Genomic DNA, 24563 nt, shown 5'->3' with positions numbered 1-24563 from the left:
GACATCTTATGTAGCTGTTACAATACCATCGACTATCTTCCCTATGTTGTACTCCACATCCTGTGACTATATATACCTATATATTTAGTTATAGTTGACATTCAATATTATTCTACTTCAGCTTCAGGTGTACAGCGCATTTGTCAGGCATCGACACTGTCTATGATGTGATCCCCTGATAAGTCCAGTGCCCATCTGGCACCTTACATGATCTTTACAACATTGTTGATTATATTCCCCATACTGTATTAAATACCAATTTGTATTTCTTAAGGCCTTCACCTTCTTTACCCTGCCCCCAAACCCCTTCCCATCTATCACCCTAATAGATCTAGTACCCATCTGACACCATACCTAGTTATTAGAATATTATTGACTATATTCCTTATGCTATCACCTACATCCCCATGACTACTGTATAACAACCAAGTTATACTTCTTAACTCCTTCCCCTTTCACCCATCCTTAATCCCCCTCCCATCTTAAAGAAGTCCCTCTAAGATTCCTTGTAATACTGGTTTGGTGGTGATGAACTCCTTCAGCTTTTTCTTGTCTGGGAAGCTCCTTATCTGTCCTTCAATTCTAAAGGACAGCCTTGCTGGGTAGAGCATCTTGGTTATACGTCACTGCTTTTCATCACTTGGAATATTTCCTGCCATCCCTTCTTGCCTGCAAAGTCTCTTCCGAGAGATCAGCTGACAGTCTTATGGGGCTCCCTTGTAGGTAACTAACTGCTTTTCTCTTACTGCTTTTAAGATTCTCTCTTTGTCTTTAACCTTTGGCATTTTCATTGTAATGTGTCTCGGTTTTGGCCTCTTTGGGTTTATCTTGTTTGGGACTCTCTGCACTTCCTGGGCTATTATGTCCATTTCTTTCACCTGGTTAGGGAAGTTTTCTGTCATTATTTCTTCAAATAGGTTTTCAATTCCTTGCTCTCTCTCTTCTCCTTCTGGTACCCCTATGATGTAAATGGTGGTTTGCTTGATATTGTCCCAGAGGCCCGTTAAACTCTCCTGAATTTTTTGGATTCTTTTTTCTTTTTGCTGTTCTGGTTGGGTGTTTTCTGCTACCTTATCTTCTACATCCCTGGTTGGGTCTTCTGCTTCATCTAATCTACTGTTGATTCCCTGTAATATATTCTTCATTTCCGTTATTGTATCCTTTATTTCTGACTGGTTCTTTTTTTATGGTTCCCATGTCCATTTTTATGCTTCCTATCTCTCTGTTGAAGTTCCCCCTGAGATCATTGAGCATTCTTATAACCAGTGTTTGGAACTCTGCGTCTAATGAATTGCTTATCTCCGTTTTGCTTAGTTCTTTTTCTGGAGCTTTCTTCTGTTCTTTCATTTGGGACATGTTTCTGTCTCCCCATTTTGGCTGCCTCCCTGTTTGTTTCTATGTATTAGGTAGGGTTGCTATGTCTTCCAGTCTTAGTAGAGGGGCCTTATGTAGTAGGTGTGCTGTGGGGTTCAGTGGCACAGTCTTTCTGGTCACCTGAGCCAGGCGTTCCAGGTGTGTCCCTTGTGTGGGTTGTGTGTGCCCTCCTCTTGTAGTTCAGCCTGATAACTGCACATCAATGGGAGGGACTGACCCTTGGGCTCACTGGTTGTGAGGATTGGCCTTGACTACAGTGGAAGAGTTGTGGTGCAGGGGCTGACCCTATGGAGCAGGATCTGCCTCAGCAGGACTCTGGTGTCTGCCCAATCTGCCCCTTGGATGTGTTGTACTTGGAGACAGCTGGGTGATGCACCAGCTCATTTTGAAACTGGTCACTGGGGATGCCAGCTCCAGGACCATCTTGGAAGAGATCCACTGTGGGTCTACTTCAGACACAGTCTGTGCCCCACCCCAGCCACCTAATGGGAGCCAGAAAGAAATCCACAGATGTCTGCTGCCCGTGCTGTGCTTGGAAGCTCCTTGAGAGGCCAAGTCATAAACCAAGGCTGGCTGTCACTAGTGCCAGTTTAGGGCTGCTCAGCCAGAGGTACAGGACACACTCAAGCCAGATGCTGCTTGTCTGGGTTCCGTGAACCTTTGAGAGACCCTAGGAAAGTGCAGTTTGAGCCAAGGCAAGAGGTCTGCATGAAAAAGCCACTGAAAGCAGCTGGATGTGCCCAAAAGTTGGGCGGGGCCAGGTCTCAAATCGCCAGGGCATGGCAAACGAATGGTGGTGACTCAGATATGGCTACTGCCTGTGTTCGCACCCTAGCAAGGGGGAGAGATCAACAAAGAAACAATGGCCTCTGCCAGCTCCCCCGTCCAGGAGAAAGCTGCCTCTCCACTCCCAAGCCAGACAACTCAGTTCCCCACCATTTGTCCCTGCTGTCTTTCCAGCTGCTGCCCCAGCGCTGGAGCTCAGAGCATGTGATTCCACTGGTGGGTAAGTCTGCATGCAGTCTCTTTAAGAGGAGCGCCTGGGAGTGCAGCTGCCCTGTCTCACTCAGTCACAATCTCCGCTGGTTTTCACAACCAAACATTGTGGGGACTTCTCTCCCCAGCACTGGAACACTGGGCTGGGGTGGGGCTGGGATCTCTCGCGTCTCTAGGGGATGGGGAGGCACCCCCACAGCTGAAATAGCCCTCCCAATCTTTAATGGTCACACGCAGGTGTGGGACCAGCCTGTTCCACGTCTCTGATTTTCTTACCAGCCTGGAGGCGGCTTCTTCAGCACGTCCTTAGTTGAAAGGCTTCAGTTCAGTTTGGTTTTAGGTGATTCTCAATTATGGTTGTTTTGTAGATTAGCTGTAATTTTGATGTGGTTGTGAGAGAAGGTAAGCATAGCACTTACCTCATGCACCATCTTGGTTGTCTCCAAGGTTTTTTTTTGTTTTGTTTTTAAGATTTTATTAGGGAATTGGGGGAGGGGAACAGACAAGTTGCTGTTCTTTTGTTCTTCAGTCTAGTTGTGGAGGACGTCGCTTCACTGGCCCATGTTGGTATTACCATTGCACTCTTCCTGGGTGAGGCAGTCGCTTGCTGGCCATTGGACAGTGGCTCTTGGCATCTCACACTGGCTGCCGGCCACTCACAGGAGCTCATGGCAGCCCACTGCAACAGGGGCTGCAGCCTACACAGTCGCCGGTGACTCACGGCAGCCCAGCTCCAGGTAGAGCTGTTGTTCACCATCTTAGCTGTAGAGGGCAGCATCACTGGCCCTCATGTGAGATCTGAACCGGAGCCCTGCTGCTCAGAGCTGGAGTCCCAAGCCAACTCCTAACCAATGCGCCATTCGGCCGGCCCGGTTGTCTCCAGGTTTAATATATTTTTAACATTTATTTTTGTTACTAAGAGCACATATAACATATGTACAGTTTAAAGAACACCTGAGGCCTAACGCAGAGGTGTCTCAATGTAAGGAGGAGCAACTGCCGCCTGACTCCGCAGGCTGTTCAAGACTTGCATGAGGGAGCACCTGGCCTGTGACAGGTGATAGAAAGGGTGAGCTGCTCATTTGTCATACTGAAATGGACCTTTTCTTGAGTCAGTTTTCTGGTGGCCTTATTAGCTTCAGAGTAGTAAATGACTAATATGTTTACCAGTGATGGCAAAACAGGCTGTGAAAATGTACTTACACATTCGTTCATTCATTTTGCTTACTGCCTTTGCTCCTACACCACTCCTGCCCCTTCCATGAATTCTTCTAAAGGCAGCTGAGCAGAGAGCACAAGCCCATTTCCCTACCTATGACCATGGGCATGCCTAGTGTGTGCCCAGTTTGCCTCACCTTTTGGTGCCCTCTCTGGAGCCAGAACAACAAAAACTTCGTCCTCATAAGGCTTCTGAGGAGCTCGAGGGAGCAGCTTGGTTCCTTATTGAAGGGAAAGGTCGACCCCACAGGTGGTTCAGTCACACGTTCCTGACGCTGTCAAAAATTCCAGAACAGTCACAGTTCAAAATATTTTATTTACGTTTATACAAAATACAGTCATGTACAAAAATGTACATAACATTTTTCATTCAGTTTACATTTTAAAAAAGGACAACTGTAATTTCAAATGCTTTCTGCTTACATGTCACATAAACATTGTTCTGGGCCCATTTTCTTTACTAAAATTGTATCCCCTTTTGGAGATTTTCATGACTGGAGAGATGCTTTTAGATGGAGAATTAGATCTACTGAACCAATTTCTCAAGCCACACCCTTGACAGCGACGGGCTGGATTACAGGCAAAATGAGATTCTCTAGAGACACAGCTGCAGCTTCATAGCAACAAAGTTGTAGATGTAGAGTTCATTTTACAGGCATCTGTGCAAATCTGTAAGCGATCTCAGCCTATCTACATACATCTGTTATGAGTGTCATGGTGGAAGAACGCAGATGCCCACAGGAGCACAGTCTTCAATAGGGAAAGTGGCCAAAACCACATGTAGATAACTCTTGTTTGAAGCTTGCCATGTCAGTCACCCTGTGAAGAAGGGCCAGTATGCACAATTTGAATATATAAAAATTTGAAAATATTGTTAGCCCATCTTTTGACAAAATATACTATTTAGGACATTTTGTGGGTTGAGTGGGGAAAAAATTAAAGCGAATAAAAGGAAACAAAAGCACACTCTGGGTTCTACCAAGCACAAGGGCTTCAGAGAAAACTGCCTGTTTCAGTTTGTCCCTCTCTGTTGATTTAACCAAGTGGATACTGAAAAAGAACATGAAGGACGTGTTTATTGTGGTGCAGAAACCACCACTTTCCTCCGATGGGAAAAAATAATCCAGGAAGTGGTGTCAGGAAGACCAGTCTTGGAAGCAAAATGAAATTTAGACTATAACCACCTTTTCACAAAACAGTTAATAGTTTATGGTGTTCAATTATTAATATACCATTGAAAGTAGTAAGGTGTTACCCTTAAGAAAAATGATATCTTTATTATCAGATTAAGAATCATTAAAAAGGGCCGGCCGAGTGGCGCATTGGTTAAGAGCTGGCTTGGGACGCCAGAGGGCCCCAGTTCGGATCCCACATATGAGGGCCAGTGACACTGCCCTCTACAGCTAAGATGCTGAACAACAGCTCGACCTGGAGCTGGGCTGCTGTGAATCACCGGCGACGGCGTAGTCTGCAGCCCCTGTGGCAGTGGGTTGCCATGGGCTACCGTGTGTAGCCAGCAGCCAGCAGCCGCAGTGAGCGGCCGTCCAGAAGCCAGTGACTGACCTGCCTCACACAGGAAGAGCACAATGATGGTGCCAACTTGGGCCAGTGAAGCAAAGTCCTCCACAACTAGACTGAAGAACAAAACGACAGCAACTTGTCTGTTCCCCTTCCCCCAATTCCCCAGCGCTGTTCCAATTCCCCAATAAAAATCTTAAAAAAAAAAATCATTAAAAAAAATTAACAAACTTTAAAATTTGGTTTCTCTTGTAGATCTGCAATTCATTCTAGATACTGGGCCCAATTCTGTTACTGAGAACTAGGCAGCCCCAGAAAGAACCAACTTAATTGGCACCATGGCCATCGTCCATTGATTTTCATGATAAATTTAAAATAATTCAGCTTATAAGGAATTCCAAGCTCAACCACATTAACAAATGCTCAGCCCTCAGGGGCTCTGAGATTACTGACCTCAGGACATCTCAGTGCTACCTTTCTGACACAAGCACAGCCCCTGAGGCATATATCCTGGACTAGAAATGCCATACCTGGGAGCAGACACACCCTGCCAGCACACAAGCATTGCATCAGAATGAGACAAAGCAAAAATGACACTGATGTTACACTTAGAGACACGGCTGATCCCTACCTTGGCAATAATAGTCCTGACCAAACTGGCAACCCAATGGAAGACATCTAATTTGATTTGGTCTTTCAAGGAAATTTCCCCTGAATGGGAGATCACTGAGATTGTGCAAGGTTTCTCCTAATAGCGCAAGACAGATTTCAGCTGTCTTGAAAACTTTTAAGTAGGCCCTTAAACCAAAACCTTGACTAAAAAGTCAAGATGATGCAAAATGAAACCAGTGATGATACCATACTGAATATAAACATCTATTTCCATGTGTATTCCAGACTCACTAAAAGCAAATGCTTGTGAAGATTACAAGCCTCTTCTATCTCTAATTCTTATAACCATACAATCAAGTTTGTTCACGCTTTACCTTTACTTATCAGTGTTAATAAATAACTCTTGACACTTATTTCGTTGGCATGTGCTAATAAACACACATACATTCCCAAGAGAGCAAAGAAAAAAAGCCCAGTCTAGAGTATTCTGTGTGAAGCCAATTAAGATGCTGCCTCTAGGGTCTTGATACCCTGGGCTGCAGAAATGGTTGCTGTGGAAACAAATTTGCCACAGCATTTCTGGCAGAGTCAGAACCTAGTGACATAACATGTCTTCAGATAGGATCTAGTGTAATAGGGCTATTCCCCCCTTACTGTGGGCACCAGTCTACATAGATTATTAGAAATTAGAAAGAAAACATGACATTGCATACACAATTTATTTTACTATAACTTGGCGTTTCTTTTATTCAATCATACAAATTTGAATGGGGATTCCTGAAAAAAATCCTTTACTTAATTTACCTTTTGCAGAAACAACAGATCTCAAAACATTTAGTAGCTTCTCACTTATATAGCTTTTCCTCTTTTTAAAAATTCTGTAGCATATTAGTATTTTCAAAACAATACTCTTACACAGATGTGCTTTAAAAGTTAACTGGTAATGATTTGATTTATATTATAGCTTATTTTGAAGAATAATTACTGAAAAGGACAGACTAGACATGTATTTCTTTTAAAAAATACAATTTTTGGTCATGTGAATGATTCATGTTCAGATTTCAAAAATAGAAAACGTCCTATCTAAAGTGCATTTCATTTATAATATAACTCCTTGAAATTATAGCCATCTGTAATGTAAACAGTGGAGCAAAGAATACCAAACTATATTTTCATGTCCATTTACATTTGGAGGATTAGGTACCGTCTTTAAGTGTGTAGATTAAACCAGGGCACCTCCAACACAATGCTCATGCTTCTACGCAGATATTTTTCAGAGCAAATGTAGAGGCGTTCTTTTTCACCCACTCCCATCTTAAACAATTTTCAGCTGACAGAGCTGCCGCCTCACTTCAGCAATGGAAATTGCTGCTATAAATTCAATCTGACCAGTTTCTCAAAAACCCGTTTTTTGAAACGGACATCTGGCCAGTAGGGTTTTACGTTCTCTTTCTTTTCTTAGTCTTCTTAAAAAAAAAAAAAAAAAAGAAAACAAAACCAAGTGGTACCCTTTAAGAAGGCAAAACATAGAAAAGGACATCCTGTTGTCCTGTTCAAACTGCAACGTTATCTTCCAAAAGCAGAGATGCTGAAATGCCTTTTCTGGGCACTCAGTGGCTGCTGTGCTGTCCCTACTCGCCCTCACAAAGCACAAAGGTGGACCTGGAATGGACAGGCAGAGCCAGGACCCACACTCCCCAGTGCGCACATGGCGGGTTATAAAGTAACAACAAATCACAAAGTGACATCAGCACATTGAAGAGATGAATGATTTGGTGCCTCAAATTTCCTGGTCCCTCCAAATTGTCTAATATAGACAGCTTTGTGACACAGTCTTTGACAAAATTATCATCATAATTGGCCACACACCTTTATTTGTCCTCTTTATACATGATCTTGAAAATAATGTGATTTAGATTCTGCCTTGGGCTGAACTCCAAGGGCTATATTTATCCCTCAGTTAGGGGATTTTAGTGCAGGCTTACTTAAAAAAAAAAAAAAAAAGAACTCTGGTAACTACTCAAGTGGTTGAGAACACAGGTGCTCTCTCTTTCTCTTATGATCCTCCACACTTCAGCTAGAAATTAAGCAAGATCCTTTCTGTTTAGCTTGTGCCAAAATGAAACCGAACCCCAAAAATGCTGCCATAGCATGCTGGCCTCGCTTAGTGTCTGATGTTAACATCTGAGGCTGGTAAGTGCAGTCAATGTTCAGGAAAGAGTTCTCCAGGCTCTTTACCCTGTTACCTGATTTAAAAATCAGCATTAATATAACTCCTGCTATATTCCCTCTGTCCTCTGCAGGTAACCCAGTCCTACTGGGCTCAAAATTCTTTGTCAGCTGAGGAAGTCTTGGAGAAACATACAAACACACCGTCCAATAGATTTTTGTACTGCCATTCAGGGCAGATGCCGCTTCTATCTACCTGAGAGCTGAAGGGGAAACAATTCACATGAGTGGGGGGAGGTGCAGCTCTGTGGAAAGGTCACAGGAATGGCCAAGGCAGCAAATAGGGCTCCAATGCACATTCCCACTTAACTGGGTCCAAAGAGAACAGGGACCGGCCCAGCAAGTTTGCTCTCCAGAGTGAAGTACTGAGCTGGTTTTAATCACAGTTACGGACAGAGAATAGCCTCCTGTTTCTCAGTTATCCGGGGAAGAACAGTGTATATTCTCTGTAGATGAGTGTGTCTCAATGTAGTGACTTATCACTGCTAGTGTTAGTAAAGCTTCCACTACAGTGTGCGTGTTGGTGCACGCGTGCGCAGGAATCTTGACTTTCCCTCACAAAATTCCTCGGTCAGAGCACGGTGCCTTCGTCCATCTAGGCGGTTTCTAAGGCAGGCAATGGAAGCTAGAGCCGATCCTAATGGCCTGGAGGCAGAGGGCTACATGCTTTGCAGGTCCAGCCCTGAGGCTGCCTTCCAGTTTCTGCAGAGCTGCTGTTTACCAGGGGAGGCAGGTGGCAAATTCCCCGCGTGTCACCAGCCGCCTTAGCTCAGGCTGGGGCTGCCCACTACATGGACTTGGAATCGGTGTCTCTCTTGCTGATAAGCACCTCCAAGAGCCGTAGTTTCGCCTTTATGTGCTTATATTCACTGTATTCTTCAGCCATAGGGGTGCGGTCTTCCTTCTGGACATTTCTAATGGAAACAAACGGAAAGAGGGCTGAGGACTGTTTGCTGTCTCTCCTACATGATACCGTTTAGCAGGTATATTATCAGCATGGAAACTTTACGGGTTTATCAACCCGTAGAATCAGTGTTGCCAAATATCACTTGGTATCAAAACCGGAGCTGGGTTTAGATAAGCAGCTCCCTCCAGAAGGCACCATGTGACTGAGTTTTTATAGTTGATCTGGTATCTTGTAGATTGATATGAAGGACTAAGAAATGTAGAAAGTTCCTCCCTCTGCTGCTGGTATGTATAAATTCATATCAAGGGTCTCCATACACTGAAATCCTTTATTTATACTTAATGCTTTCTCACTTTTATATATTTCATCTAATGAACCATTACATTACTATTTAGCAATTGGTATACCCATAATTTACTGGTTTCTCAAAAATAGATAGTTAATACTCCTAATTATTATAAAATTAGTCTTGGAATCCAGCAATTGAATCCTATAATACTAAGCCTTTACAGCTTACTGAGTAATTTTATATACATGCTTTTTTATGCACAAGTATTAATTGAGAAGTATTAATTGAGAGCTTATTATAGGTTAAGCACTGTGCTAAGGGGATCTGTCTCCATGATCTAATACAACTCTCAGGAGAACTTGATGAGGAGGTGCTATTACCCACACTGAAGAGGGATGGGAAATCAGGCTCATTGCAAAGCGACTGCTCTCAGCCACGGGGCAGTGCAGTCCCGCTTCTCATTTCACTTTGAAATGCACATGCCAAACATTCAAGCACCAGGCTTCCTTTTCTTCTTATTAAACAGGACAAAAATGGGGCCGGCCGAACGGCGCATTGGTTAAGAACTGGCTTGGGACGCCAGAGGGCCCTGGTTCGGATCCCACATATGAGGGCCAGTGACACTGCCCTCCACAGCTAAGATGTTGAACAACAGCTCAACCTGGAGCTGGGTTGCCCTGAGTCGCTGGCGATGGCGTAGGCTGCAGCCCCTGCTGCAGTGGGTTGCCATGGGCTACCGTGTGTAGCCAGCAGCCAGCGTGAGCGGCCAGCAGCCAGCGTGAGCGGCCAGCAGCCACAGTGAGCGGCCGTCCAGAAGCCAGCTACTCATCTGCCTCGCCCAGGAAGAGCGCAATGATGGTGCCAACTTGGGCCAGTGAAGCAACGTCCTCCACAACCAGACTGAAGAACAAAAGGACAGCAATTTGTCTGTTCCCCTTCCCCCAATTCTCCAGCGCTGTTCCCATCCCCCAAATCCCCAATAATAAAAAAAAAATAAAATAATAAAATAAAAAGGACAAACATGAAAAAGGCAGTAGCATGGGACTTATTTGGTTCAATGCACTAAAAATAAACTTATTGATTCATGCCCTGCCTTGTTCGAGGAAGCAATTCGAAATGGCTTCTCAGACGAGGCAGTTAAGGGAGCAGGAGAGTGAGAATCAGAGCCCAGCCGTGCCCTCTGAGGGGCTTCACTCTCCTGAGACAGGAAATGATGGAGCCAGAGTTTATGAGATCTGAAGTCCTTCAGAGTTCTAAACCTGTACGATGAGTATTAATTCCCATCCAGTATACTTTCTGAATACTTGTGAAGTTTATATAATTATATATAGTTCCTCATGTGTAGGATATCTGTACATACTATGACTAACCAGATAAAGAGACAAACCAAAAATATGCCTAGGAAGAAGACTAGAATGAAACACATCAAAACATCAATCCTGGTTTATCTTTGGGTATTATTTCTTTTATCTACTTATCTGTATTTTCTAAATATCCTGAACACATGTAGAAAGAAAAGCAAATATTTAGGTATAAAATTTATAAATATTGAGAAAGTCATTACAGGACAGAGCCAAATCAGAGATTTAAAATTAAAGGTATACAATAATTGAAATAAACTGCAATACAACACTTTCTAAATGTCACAGTTAATTTTTATGGCCCTCTTGTTTTTCAATACTTTTAAGAGGTATGAAAGGGGACTTACAGAGAAACTGTATTTATACTGTTTAGATAATTCAGATTAAAATAAAATCAATTTAAAATGATAAAACCTAACTCCAATATAAGAGATGCAAATATCTCCTTGCCTCCTGTTATGACTTGAGTGAGACACTGTGTGCAGCCATTTTCAAACATGGAAGACTAAACCTCAGCACAGTGTTACATAAGGAGTCCATTATGCCTTAAAACTTACTGGTGGAAAGTACCCTATCAATTGGGTGCATTTACTGCTTCTTGCATAGTTTTCATTCAAACTTAACAACTACCACCTTTGCTTTTAAAGTGTGCTTACAACCCAGCAAGATTTAGAGTCCTTTCCTTATTTCTCTTCCTAGTTTCTGAAGACAAAAAAAACCAAACCAAACCAAAGCAGTGCTGTCGACTGGAAGATAGCTTCAAGCTGCTCATTTTAGATTAAAATTTGATGTGACATGCTAGTTTTATAAATGTTAGCTCAATCTGCATCAGTCTTGGATACTATCCAAGAAGGATTTCTTCTGAAGGACCACATAAACCTCACCATCTCACAGTCAGCCTCGAAGGGGTCCGGGACACAAACCTGAGGGCTAGGTTACAGGGAAGATGCAAAGCGGTTCCCACTTGGGAGGCATTGCACACACTTGACAGAAAAAAAAGAGGATGTGTGTGCAGAAGGGGTGAGGGAAGGAAAACACATACACTACCTTCCATTTTGTCTGACAAAATTGTCTTCAAAATCACGAAGTGTTTTTCGAATCCTTTTCTTTTCTTCTCTCATTTCCTGTAGATGTTCCAAGAGTTCTGGTCTAAGAGGGGCAGAAGAATGTCAAGAAAATTGAGTTATATCTGAATTGTCATACACGTAACGAATGTGCAACTTGATAGGGTTTGTGGACAAAGTGGGAAACACATAAATGCAAAAACCGTTGAGGGAGCTGAGGGTCAGCAGGAAGGAATGTTTTTTATTCCCTGAAATACTGATAACAGCTATGGCTTTTGGGGTTCCAACAAGGCTCCTGCTACTGAGTAATCCTTAGGGCTTGTGAAATCCCATGGTGCTTTGTCACATTTTGCTTTGAAAGAAAGAGATGACATCTGTGCTCAGTGAGTGTTAAATGATGAGCTGTAGAGTACAGAACCACACGGTGCCATTTACAGAGCCATTCTGATTATTTAAGCAAGATCTCCGATGCTCCCTCAGATAACACAGGATGAAGCTCATACAAAAACTGAGCCAGAAGTTAAAAAAAATTTCACTGTTTTATCCACACAGATGCACCCCAGGTAAGTCACCTGTGTTTGGTCAGCCATTTTAAGTAAAGACTAAAACAATATTTAGGAAAGCTATTTTCACTCAAACATTTCAACATCAAAACAACATACATTGAAGCAGCATGGAGATTTGAAAGCCCAGTGTCCTGGCTGCACTTTGACGGTATTTTATCATCCATTGGGGAAATAAACGCATCAGCATCATCTTCAAATTGGTCCAGAAAGCAACGGGCACTGAAATCAGTTTTCAGAGTGACTGTGAAGTCCGGTTTTGTGTTGCTATCATCTTCTGAACCCTCCTCTTCTTCCTGGAGATACAAAGCAACCCCAACCAGAATCTGGTTACTTTTTCTGGCACTCTTTCATCACAAGTATCATTTAACAATCTTTTAATTATCCAGACACCATATAGTTTCTTCTACTCCAATACTTAGCAACACATATGCACAGTATGAATATATTATTGAACATCTATATGCACATAGTAAATAACACAAACACTAAATACAGTCACTCAATAGGGGGAAAAAATAGTGTACATCACAATTAACATTTGTCAAGGCTGAGGACAGGGAGGAACAACCAAACTAATTTATACCCTCAATCAAATGAAGCAAAAGAATCTAAAAATTCCCAGCTCTGTGAAAATACATAAGAAAATCCACCACTAGCCATCAGTGCTTTCAGGACTGCATTACTTGTATATGTCAGAAAATATTTTTTATTAAACTATGAACATTCTCAGAAATCAAACAATACAGCCTTTCTATTTAAGAGTTGAGATTATAAAATATTTTGTGGCTGCTTGATACACAAAATCTTAGGGAATTTTTGACAAAATCGAAACATTTATCTTCCCATGATTAGAATTGTAAATCTCCTGTTGTTTTCAAGGAATTTCCAAGGGCAATGATTGTATTTTTCAGTATCCAAGAGTCTAAGAAAAGTATCATATTCTCTGTCTTGACCACATGCAATTATAAAAAACAATGGAGTCAAATTAGTATTTTGTAAGGCCCATTTTAAAGCTATGTAAGTCTAAGGAAAAAATAATATCAGAGTCTGAAAGATTTTAAAAGTAATTTACCGCCAAAATGTACAGTCAGACCAGAAGAAAATATTCTAATATCTTGGAAAATGACAAAATCGGTTAGTAGTACTGCTATATGAACATCAGGAAGTACAGCATTAACCGTTCTAGTTAAACCCAGTGGCCTCAGTGCCAATGCAGCAAATTCATCTCAGGATGCAGGAGCAGTTACCACTGGTCATCAAAGTACAAGTACGGACACTGCATGTGGTGGATTTTCTTACTTAAAGTTTGGTATGTTTATAATGGTGTCTCTGAAGAGAAATAATGTAAATAAACAGGCAAAAGAAAACAACAAAAAAAGGACCGTTCCATAACCACAATGAAAGCATTGTGATGAAGACAACATTGGCAAAAACTAGTGGCTTTTTCAGATTCTCTCTGGGGTGACTTTAGATCTTCAATATTTTGGCTTGGTCCATGGAAGTCAGGGCCTCATTATTAGTTTTTAAAATTTTAAATTATTAAAAACATTTTTAAATGAACAAAGTAAACATGACTTTTAAATTAATAAAAGTTTCTCTTTTTTGTAAGAGGAAGTAACAATTCCCACCTCTGACGTCTTCATAAGTGACTGAGATAATGTATGTCAATACCCGATAAGGTGTTCCTGGCACACAGGCAGCACATCGCAGCCTGCTGCGCCCTCTCCCTACCCCCTTCTCTGGATGAGGAAGACCAGGTAGAACCACCTGACCGTAAACTCCACGGAGGCAGGAATTTGGACCTGTCTGAACACTGCAGTCCCAGAGCTTGGCTAATACCTGCATATAGTAGGTACTCAATAAATGTCTGTTAAACAGTCTAGTAATTGAATTTTAAAAGAGAAATACAAACTACTATTAAGAGAGTTTTAAAGCCCTAGACACATGAGAAATGAAATCAGGTGTCTAGGCCTTATTAATTATATTCCGAGGTCCCGAGAAAACTTAAAAATGTGAGAATGTGTCTTGCACACAGTGAGAACTCAATGTTTTTTAAGATGAAACTAAACAAAACTAATCTCAGTAAGCTGTGACCATTATAGGAAAAAAGAAAAACAGCCAAAATAGATCTTCAAATTATAACAACATCAGGTTGTTGTGAAAATTGGATTCTAAAAGGACTCAATACATAGATAATGTATGAGCAATTAATAAAGAACAATGATCAACAGTGACTAGCACTGACTCCTTAAGAACAAATCAGGAAAACCATTTTCCCATGTTTGATAGGGTTGGCATAATAACTGCATTTCAAGAAAGAATGATGTGAGCTGACCTATATCAAAGGAAAGCCGGTTGTGAAAATCTGCAGTGATGATGCAACGGTGACGTGAATCTGGAGAAAAGTCTGTAACAGGCCCTTTATCTGACTCTGCCTTATTCAATATTTATCAATCACTTGGATAAAGACACAAAAGGCATATTCATAAAACGTGTAGGTAATAGAAAGTGGGTTATAGCAACTGGTATGTTGCAATACAAAATCTAGATTTGATCTATTTCATAAGGCTGGAATAGAAGTATGAAAAGTAACTAATTGGAAAAATGCAAGGTCCTCTAGTTATGTTAGGAAAACGAAAAGCTGGACAAACACAGTAAGTCATCCATGGAAAATGAAACAGGGTTGCGTAAATCAGCAATGAGACTGGGTCACAAGCCGTGGTTCTCAACTGGGGGTGATTCTGCCCCTTAGGGGGCCTTTGGAAATGCCTGGAGACATTTTTGTTTGTCACAGCTGGGGAGGGGATGGTCGCAGTGCACTGTATGTAGCGAGTGGAGGCCAGCTGCCCACAACAGTTACCCGGCCCAAAATGTCTGCATTGAAGTGGAGATACCCTGCTAAAGAAGGCCTAGAATGAACTCACAATACACTGACAGTCAGGTAGTCACAGAGTTGAGGAGCTGAAGGGTCTTAGTCATCTAGATCAAGGTCAGGACTCATCCTTGATCTACTGTCTTGCTGTTTAAACCATATCTAGAATAGTGTACAGCTCTGGGTATCAGTTTTCAAGAGGGATAGACACTGGTGTGTGCGTATAAGGCAGAGTCACTAGGTTGCTGGATGGTCTGCAACCCACATCACATGAGAAACAGTAAGAAGAGCTTGGAGAAAAGAATTCCACAGGGTATGAGTGGGCGTGGGCAAGGCGGGTGACCATAAATATATGCAGTGTTCTCATGGAAGAAGCACTATGTTGTTCCAGAGGGCAAAACTCAGCCTATTAAGTAGAAAGTAATATATTAATAATGGCTATGAATATTTTAATTTTAAATTATGTTCATTAACTGATATTTTATAGTTATCAGACTTATTATACTTTCTAAAATTACATATTATATAATGTTGCATTTTGTAATTTTAAAAATGATAATTATAAAATATGAGTTTTTAGCTATTACTGACGTTTAATCCAATAATGAGTGACCTGATTTCTCCCCGTTGCTGTAAACTTATCAAGTTTGAAGATGCAACCACTTCTATTCTGTCAGAGAAGTTTTAGAGGAAATTTTTATGTTGGATAGAACTGACTAGATGACCTTTAGGATTTGGGGCTGGAAGATTTAGGGCCTTAGAACTTGAGCTGGCTCTGTTTTCATACACAGCTGGTTTCCTCCCACAAACACTTAAAACCAGGGATGGTTTTTTTTTTTTTTTTTTAGAAACACTTGGATACAATCTTCTTATCTGCACACACACTAAATTCTAAATTGTATCAGAACTGCCAAGAACTAGTACAAACCAAATACATGCTAACAATAAACCTGGCCAATTGGAACAAAATGAACTAAAAGACAGCACTATTTACAAAAGCAATGTAATCATTGCAAAATTATCAGACATTCTGATCATCACATGAGCCAGTAGAAGAGCCATGGCCAAAATATACTTGTGAAAAAAACCAAACTGAACTAAAGGAGAAGATTTGGAAGAACGTCCTCTTTTAAAAAGAGCATCATTAGTATGTCTTCCATTTGTTTCACGAGGCAATTATTAAGTGTCATATTTTAGATGTGTTAAAGAACACATTTTAATCTGGTAACAGTTCTAGCACATGATTCTAAGAGAAATATGTGAATTTTCATACATACAATTGTCTAAATTTCTTCAATTACAGTGATTTAATCCTTGGGTGAAATTACCAGCTAGACAAAAGGTGTCTTCCTTCATCAAGTCTTATTGTAAGAAAATAGCTCTAATTTTTAAGATATAATATAGTATATTCATCTAAATTTCACAGAGCATTTTCATGAAACAAATTCTATTTAAAATAATAGGAATAGTAAGCACAATCATTGCCTAATACCGTAAATTTAGGTATATGAAGTATTCAAGACCTCTCAGAGATAAGAAAAGGAATAGAGTGAATAAAGCAGAAGACTGTAACTTCTGGTATCTTACCTCAGTTATAATAAGAATTAGACAGGAAAATGGAATGCTTCTCAATTGGTGTCCCTCTGTGAGAATGAGGCCCCATATTCTGGAATAATCATTCCTAACTACAGTAAATAAATGACCTCCCAGGCTTGGAATTGTCAGGGAAATATGACAGGTGTAACTCTTAAAAGTCACTTCTGTTTTTGGTTTCGCTCCCCCCTCTGACTTAAAAAACTGCTAAAAAGCAATCGCTGATTTAAAAAAAAATGATTAATGCTGACTTTCATCTCTAGAGCTGTGTATAAATAAGGCCATCCAGTTAGTTCAGTTGTCTAGAAACACAAACATGAAAGAGGCTTATCCTAGTACAGGTCAATTATTGGGTTGTTGGAAAAGTCATGACGTATTTTGTCTGTTTTTCATTACAAAAATGCATCATGACTTTTCCGACAACCAAATAGGTCCCTGCAGGAGACGCACAGACCCCTGGACACAGGTCAAACCTCCAAATCCAGTAAAAGTAGTCACTGAGGACAAGGATTATTTGTATAAAATCCATAATTACTACTGGGGAAAAAAAGCCAAGCATATGTTCTAATGACTGCTGGTCACAGCACTATATTCAACGATCAAGAAGAGATTATAAAATTCGTCCTGGGGACTAAATGTGCCAGGGAAAGGTGAGAGGAAGGTAGGGTGGGTGAAGCTGTACCAGCAAAATTGCTAAAGACAACTAAGATATTTGTCTATAAAATGGTAATTTCTTTATTACATGATTATATATATATATATATATATATNTGTGTGTGTGTGTGTGTGTGTGTGTGTGTGTGTGTGGTCTTTATTAATTTTGTTTTTTTCTATAAACTCAGTAAATGAAGTTTCCTTTTAAAAAGATACCCAATGAACTAATTTAATAAAATTTTAAAATATAAAAAAAATCCATTCTTTAACTAGGCAAAAAAACAAAACCAAAACCCTCAGAACTAAAAACATTGTGAAAACAAAACAAAGGAATCATCCCTGAACACAAAGCAAACAACAGCAAAAAGAAAAAAACAAAAACAAAAACAAAAATCGGGGAATGAAATGAAACTAAGGAAATCAGCTAGCCTATAATGTAAATAAAAAAGGATTGTTCAAAGTTGGTTATGTGCAGATTTTGGGGGCATGCCACAAGAAGCCACCACCGAAGGGCCCAATCACAACCCCTCATTCACAGGACAAAGGGAGAGATGGGAGGCAGATTTCCGAAGTGGTTAGCAGCTGGAGGTCTTCACCTTTATCTCCTTGAAGAAGGAAGCAGTTTCACCCTCGATAATTGGCTGCAGCAAAGGGCTTCTCCGCTTGCTGGAGGGGGATCCCTGCGACAGGTGTTAACAGTAGGTTACATGAAGAGTCCCTTCCCCCTTCCCACCAGCTCTCTGCCTCCTCTGCCTCACCTGTGTTTATTACCACCTTTTAACGATATACTCTAGTCCAGCGGTTCTCAACCTGTGGGTCGCGACCCCTTTGGGGATCGGAAGACCCTTTCACAGGGGTTGCCTAAGACCATCGGAAAACAAAAAGATATGTACATGACGATTCATAACAGTAGCAAAATTACAGTTATAGAGTAGCAACGAAAATAATTTTATGGGTGGGGGTCACCACAACGTGAGGAACTGTATTAAGGGGTCGTGGCATTAGGAAGGTTGAGAACCGCTGCTTCCCTCCCCACCAAAAATTCCCAGGAAAACTAGAAACAACCAAAGTTCTTTTCCAAGTTGCTCCTTCACTTTAGAAAGCCCCCGCCCCAACTCAAGGAGCTCACATGAGCGCAAGAACAGCACACAGGCATGTTAACTTGAGGAGAAACACGTGCCTCCCCACCCGCGTTCCACCCCAATCACAGTAACTACAAGAACATCTGAGCTGTAATAAGCTTTAACTACAACAACATGAGCTCATCAAGTTGTACAAAGGTTATCTCACTTCTCTGCTGTCCATTTACCTATTTAGGGACACTAAGAGTTCCTAATTGAAGAATGAAAACCATTCCTTAGATTTAATTATTTTATTGGTTAGTTTACTAATTTATTTTGCAGGAAATTTCTAGGAAAGTAGCTTTCTTCAAACACACCTGCATGAGCTCTCTGGACCCTCCCTCATTTATATGAACAAGTATACTGTTAAAAGATACATAAAGACCATAGCTTAGGGCTAGAAATAAACAAGGAGATTTAAAGCAGGAATAGAAGTGCAGCAGCTAGGATGAATTCTCATATGAGCAACAACGTAAGTGGGGATGTGGCTGCTTCCTACAAAGCCTAAAAGCCCCCAGGATCCCTGGAGATGAGAACACTGAATTAAAGGCAACCCAGTCCCCAGAAGATGGGACAGGGCTGCGGGTGGAAAAGCTGAGATTGGGATAAAGGGAAAGGCGCTGCTCCCCGCTCTTGACAAAATCGGAACTCAGAGGCCCAAAGCAGCTAAGTCCAAGGATGGTGGCCATTGCGAGCACCTTCACAGTCATTAGCCTCCCTCCCTTTCCTTCCACATTACATTTCTCCACAACCTCCAAAAGGAGGAGGCTCACTTTCCAGAGTTCCTTAGAGGGATTTTCCTTGGATAGGATCCCTGAGGGGCTTATCCCGGCTTGGAGGGGGAGAGGACATTAACAGAGGGCTCTCAGGACCAGAGAGGTGCTCTTTGGAGTGGAAAGGCCTGGAGAAAGCACAGCCCTGTCCCCTTCGTGCTCCATCTCTGAAGAAAGGACGGGGGAGTTGGCCAAGCACATGTCAGATGTATGTATATGGCCAAAGCACAACTCCTCTGCAAAAAATATTTTTATCAGATTCAGATTTGCTCTTTTTTGACAAATGTAGCCTCAGAAGTCTTTGATAAAGTTTTCATTCTTCAAGCGTATGGGCCATAAATATTAGTGGCAGGTTCAACTATTAAAGACTATTCTTCAATGAGAAAGCAGGTTAGCTCTATTCATATAGCTAGGGCCTATTCAACCAAGTAATCAGCTACACAGAGGTGGGGAACTCACAATGATGGGGATGGTGTTGGCTCGGGACAGGATCTGTTTGACCAGCCGGTACCTGTCATATAGTGGCTTCATAACCTGACGTTCATTCTTGGTTACCTGAAAAGCAAGAACAAGAGAGCTGAGAAGCCTGCTCCTGGTGGTGAGGCTACCAGCTGTCCCAGCATGCTCTGGGCTTAGAAAAAGTATCGATGATTCAAGTGAAGTCTCACCACTCTCACAAAATTTATTTAAAATGATAAACATTACTAAGTCGATGAATGTTTAAAGCATCTACCTTAGCTGCAGATCACTCTGGCAAGCACTCTATTATCAGCATTGCTTTTTCTAAATCAAAACTATGATCATTCTTAGTTCCCTGTTTAAAACTCCTCAAGGTTCAGAGTTCCTGGACAATGTACTGTTTTCAAGGTCTAGGGAAGAAAGTATGTATCTGAATTATAATACTTACCAGGCAGTTCTGTAATCATTTTTTTTTAACATGTCTTTCTCCCCCATGAAATTTTGTTTTTTAAGGATAAGATTCTGGAAAACAGTAGGTATTCAAGGAACATCTGCTGATAGGCTACATGGATCAATTTCTCTATATCTAAAATCTGGCACAGCACTCAGAAATGTCTAAAGGACTGACTCTATAGGCAGTGGGGAGGAATCAAGCCCAACTCTCTGGTATAGTGTTTGATATAGTATTTGAAGCCCTTCATCATTTGCTGTTTCTCCTCCTCCCCATCATACCTCAGACAAGGAGAGACAAGTTTGTCCCCTATGTGCTTGTCTAGTTCCCTCTGCCCTGTAATGGCCCTGGTTTGGCAAATTCCATGAGCAGCCTTCTTCCAACATCTCCCATTCTGGAAGACCTGCTCATTCTCTTTTTGTGCCACTTACTGCTACCTGTGTATATACCTTTTGATTTCACACATGCTTTGCTGTAGAATGAGTGTGCTTTGTGTCTGCCCCCCAAAATCCATATGTTGAAACCTAATTCGCAACGTGATGGTATTTGGAAGTGGGGGGTCTTTGGGAGGTGATTAGGTCATGAGGATTCATAATCCTCATGAATGGGATTAGTGTCCTTATAAAACAGACCCCCGAGAGCTCCCTTGCCCCCTTCTGCCATGTGAGGACAGTGAGAAGACAGCCATCTATAAACCAGGAAGGGAGCCCTCACCAGACACTGAATCTGCTGGTGCTTTGATCTTCAATTTCCTCGCCTTCATAACTGCGAGGATTAAATTTCTGTTGCATGTAAGCCACCCAGTTCTATGGTATTCTATTACAGCAGTCCCAATGGATGACACATTTTTATACTTTATAGTAACTATTTGTTGACACATCTGTCTCCTCTTTAGACTATAAGCCCCATGAAAGCAGGAGTTTGTGTTTTTGTATCCCTGGCAACTATTTCAGTACCTGACATAATGGAAATATTCCACAGATATCTGAGAAATGAGTGAATGCATATTTCAAACACAAACAGGTATGCCAATTCATAGGTATGCATGTATTTGCTTTGTTTACTTAAATGGTGAATAAGATGAGGTGTCTTTGTTTCAAGACTGCTGTTTGTCTTCTGCATTTTATCTCCACTGCACATGTAATAAGACAAGGGTTACAGGGATTAAGGAAGGGCAAGTGGTATTAGCTTTGCCCATTTCTCTATGGGCCTTTGGGCCTTCAACTTTGAAGGCAACGCGGGATTATACAAAATGAATTATCTTTTGTTGCCTTTTAGAGCTGTCTTTCCTGAAGTGATCAACTTTGGATAAACTTCACAAGCTAGAGTAGGATCCTGCCACCACACAAAAACATTCTGTGGATTTATTTTCTACCATCAGCAATAATGATAATCTTTTCTAGCTCTTCCTGTTATCATCACAATATAAAATGGCAGATGGCATTTTCCTGCTTCTACTATCTATAGTACCAAAAGGAGTTTTAAAATTGGTATTTCGTAAAAAAAGAAACTGTCAAAAGTAAAAGGGAATTCAGAAATTATTCTATACAAAACCCCCCCCCAAAACCCTGAAGATCAAATGACAGATGTAACTACTATGACACCCACCATAAAAGAGTGTCAAGCATCAATGAGAATACTGGACAACTGGAAAGGGCGGAAGATTCTGGAAAACTGTTAGGCAGTATCTACTTAAGCTGGACACTGGTTATACTCTAAGTATACACTCTAAGTATATACTACACAAATATGGCGGTAAGCTCACCAAAGAAAAGACACGTACATATAAGAATGTTCACAGCAGCACTATTTACAGCAACCCCAAACTGGAAACCATCCATATGCCCAACAACAGCAGAATGAATGGATAAGGTATGTTCCCCAAATTGAATACCACACAGCAGTGTGAATGAACAAGCCACAGCTATATGCAACGGCTTGGATTAATCTCACAAAAATAAAGCCAGACACCAAAGAATACACACCATAAAATTCCACTTTATAAAGTTCAAAAATAAGCAAAAATCGAATCTACAGTGCTAAAGAAAAGATGACGGTTTTCTTTGGTGGAGTGGGAGGTCATGATATGGATGGGAAGGGGGTGAAAGGGGTGATCCTAGGGGGCCTGGCAACATTTTGTTTCTTAATCTGGGTGCTGGTTACCTGGATTTGTTTACTTCATGAAAATTCATCATGACATAAATTTATAACCTGGGCTCTTTTCCGTATTTATGTTATCCTTCAACGAAAGTTAAACAGCAGCCAAAAATAAGTCTGGGGAATAGAATCAGAGTGACTAGTACAATTTCACATGTAAGATGACAGAGTTTAGGACCGGAAAACATGGAATAATGTTTTTCAGTACAAGATGTAGCCATTAAATGCGTTGCAGGTGAAGTTAAGGCACATCCTAATTGTCAACACATGACATGTGGTGCAATATAATGTGCAAGATAAACAATAGGTGGTTTAGTGACAAAAGACATGCTAGAAATAAACAGTAAATAAGGAGAAGCCAGCATTTCCCTGTTGTGAACTAACGTCGTATTACTAGTTGCTTGGCAGATACATCTATGGTTTATAGAAGAAGGCTCCGCTGGTAAAATCAGCCAGATACAGCAAATTTGACAGAAACCAATTTCCTTCCTAATTCTTTGTTCGAAAACCAAATTTTCTAGTTGGAGTAGAAGAAGAAGATAACTGGCTTATTTCTTTGGCTTATGACACTGATATTTAGATTTTCTAGGAATTGCTCATGTTTTAAATTGATGACCCTCAGGAACTAATCACCTGTAAATGATCTTACAAAATCCAGTTTCTGGCTATGGAGAGTTACAACTCATCGTGACTCCACCAGAGTTAACATGGGCATTTGACAAATGTATCTAAACACCAAACAGATCAGTGTCAAAGATCTTTATGTCTGATGGGTGGAAAGAATTAATACTACTTGAATTACACCAGAAATTTTTTCATGGTATGTATCTGAAGCCAAAGGTTTGGTGACACTAAAAGTGAAGCCAGCTTTCACCCATCACAAATCCATGTCACATACAATTGTCAGTGCTGTATTTGTGAACAGAGCCACAGGCTAACCAATAATTAGATAAACAAAGCAGGGCCTTGGCTGAACTGTCAAAAAGGGCTGGCTGAGGTTGAGTGGATCACGGGAAAACTTTGGGAGTTGACACTCTTATTCTTGAATCATCAGCTCTCAGGGATTCCGCCTCTATCCAAGAACAGGCCTTTAAATGGAGCCATTGAAGTTCTCTGAGCCTTGGTTTCCTGCTGGGTAAACTGCAGAATTTGTATGAGAAAGTCTTTATGATCCATAATTGCTTCAAAATGACTTTAGGCCAAGCATTTTGTGTAGTATCTTTTCAACGTACTTTCACTTTTGTCTCAAACCTTTAATTTTCATTTAAGTGGCAGCTCTGAATGGCTTTCGAATGTGTGGAAATAGGGTTAATACTAAGATGTATTTTTTCACATAAATCAAGACAATATAAAAATCTAGATAAGGAGATCTAATGGGTGAAGGCAGCACTTTCCACTCTATCTTTGCTTTTGATTAAAATAAATCATCATCTACTGATCTCTTACTATCCTCTTTGTTCCTTGAAATAGCCAATAATTATCCATATTTAAGTAGTTGCAAGCCTTGAACAAAAATCACAAAGGCCTGAGTTGATACATGCATTTGCTTGCTTTATCTTCTGTGATAGTTTTTGTCTTAGCCTCAAATAAAACTTCCCTAAGGAAGTATCAGTTTGGGTGCTGTTACTTGGACAGTGCCACAAAGGTGAAAGATAAAATAATTGATGTTCTTACTATGAAGATACAGATAAAATTAGAACAATGAAATATTAGAGTTACAAGCGCCTTGGTTTTTTTTTTAAGATGATAAAACCAAGCACTGAAGAGGGTAATGATTTGCCCAAGGCAACAGATCTGGGACAAGAACCCAGGGTTACCGCCTCCCATTCCAGCTTCCTTTCCATTCACAAATCAGTAAAACAGTAAGTGAAGCCCGATCTTAAAAGAGCGTCACAATGTCGCATTATCCTCTAACAGGGTTTAACCAAGTTGTGTTCTTAATATAAAGAATTCTGCCTTCTGAGCTGAAAGTTCTGCCTGTATTGAGTTCACAAAGATCGCTAGTTCTGAGGCATGGAAGCTGGAAGCACCACTTTGTGAAAGATCATGCCATAGACAGACAAGAAACTACACTGCCTCGAAATCTTAGTAAAACAAAAAAAGTGGTCTGAATTTATGTGTGTGTGGAGGGGTACCTCTGAGTCATAAACTGCAAGCAGAAGTCAAATGAGATTGATTCTTGTAACTGTTAGCATTCCTGGCCCATTGCTTTGGAAAACGGCAACTTTCTCTTCTTCATTAGCAGGTAAAAATCGGCTGACTGTGCAAAGATCTGACAATCCCGAACAGCAGATAACCAAAGGAGAGTATTTATGTATGGTTTTAGAATTTGCATTTAAATTAGAACAT

General features: G+C 40.9%; 1 protein-coding gene across 6 annotated transcripts in view; it reads right to left on the bottom strand.

The window, feature by feature from the left end:
- Positions 1-6418: 6418 nt before the first annotated feature.
- FAM13A (family with sequence similarity 13 member A) overlaps positions 6419-24563 on the bottom strand; it is a 281449-nt gene continuing 263304 nt past the window's right edge. For all 6 annotated transcript variants that reach the window (XM_019629843.1, XM_019629842.1, XM_019629841.1 and 3 more), the window contains 5 exons: positions 19607-19702; positions 17850-17933; positions 12231-12427; positions 11552-11653; positions 6419-8861 (listed from right to left, as the gene is read on the bottom strand). In XM_019629843.1, the coding sequence (XP_019485388.1) occupies positions 8735-8861; positions 11552-11653; positions 12231-12427; positions 17850-17933; positions 19607-19702 (606 nt within the window). In that variant the 3' untranslated portion in view covers positions 6419-8734. The remainder of the gene's footprint in view (positions 8862-11551; positions 11654-12230; positions 12428-17849; positions 17934-19606; positions 19703-24563) is intronic.

This window comes from Hipposideros armiger, unplaced genomic scaffold, assembly GCF_001890085.2.
Source record: "Hipposideros armiger isolate ML-2016 unplaced genomic scaffold, ASM189008v1 scaffold_870, whole genome shotgun sequence".
NCBI lineage: Eukaryota > Metazoa > Chordata > Mammalia > Chiroptera > Hipposideridae > Hipposideros > Hipposideros armiger.
This window is presented reverse-complemented; position numbering and strand designations above follow the sequence as displayed.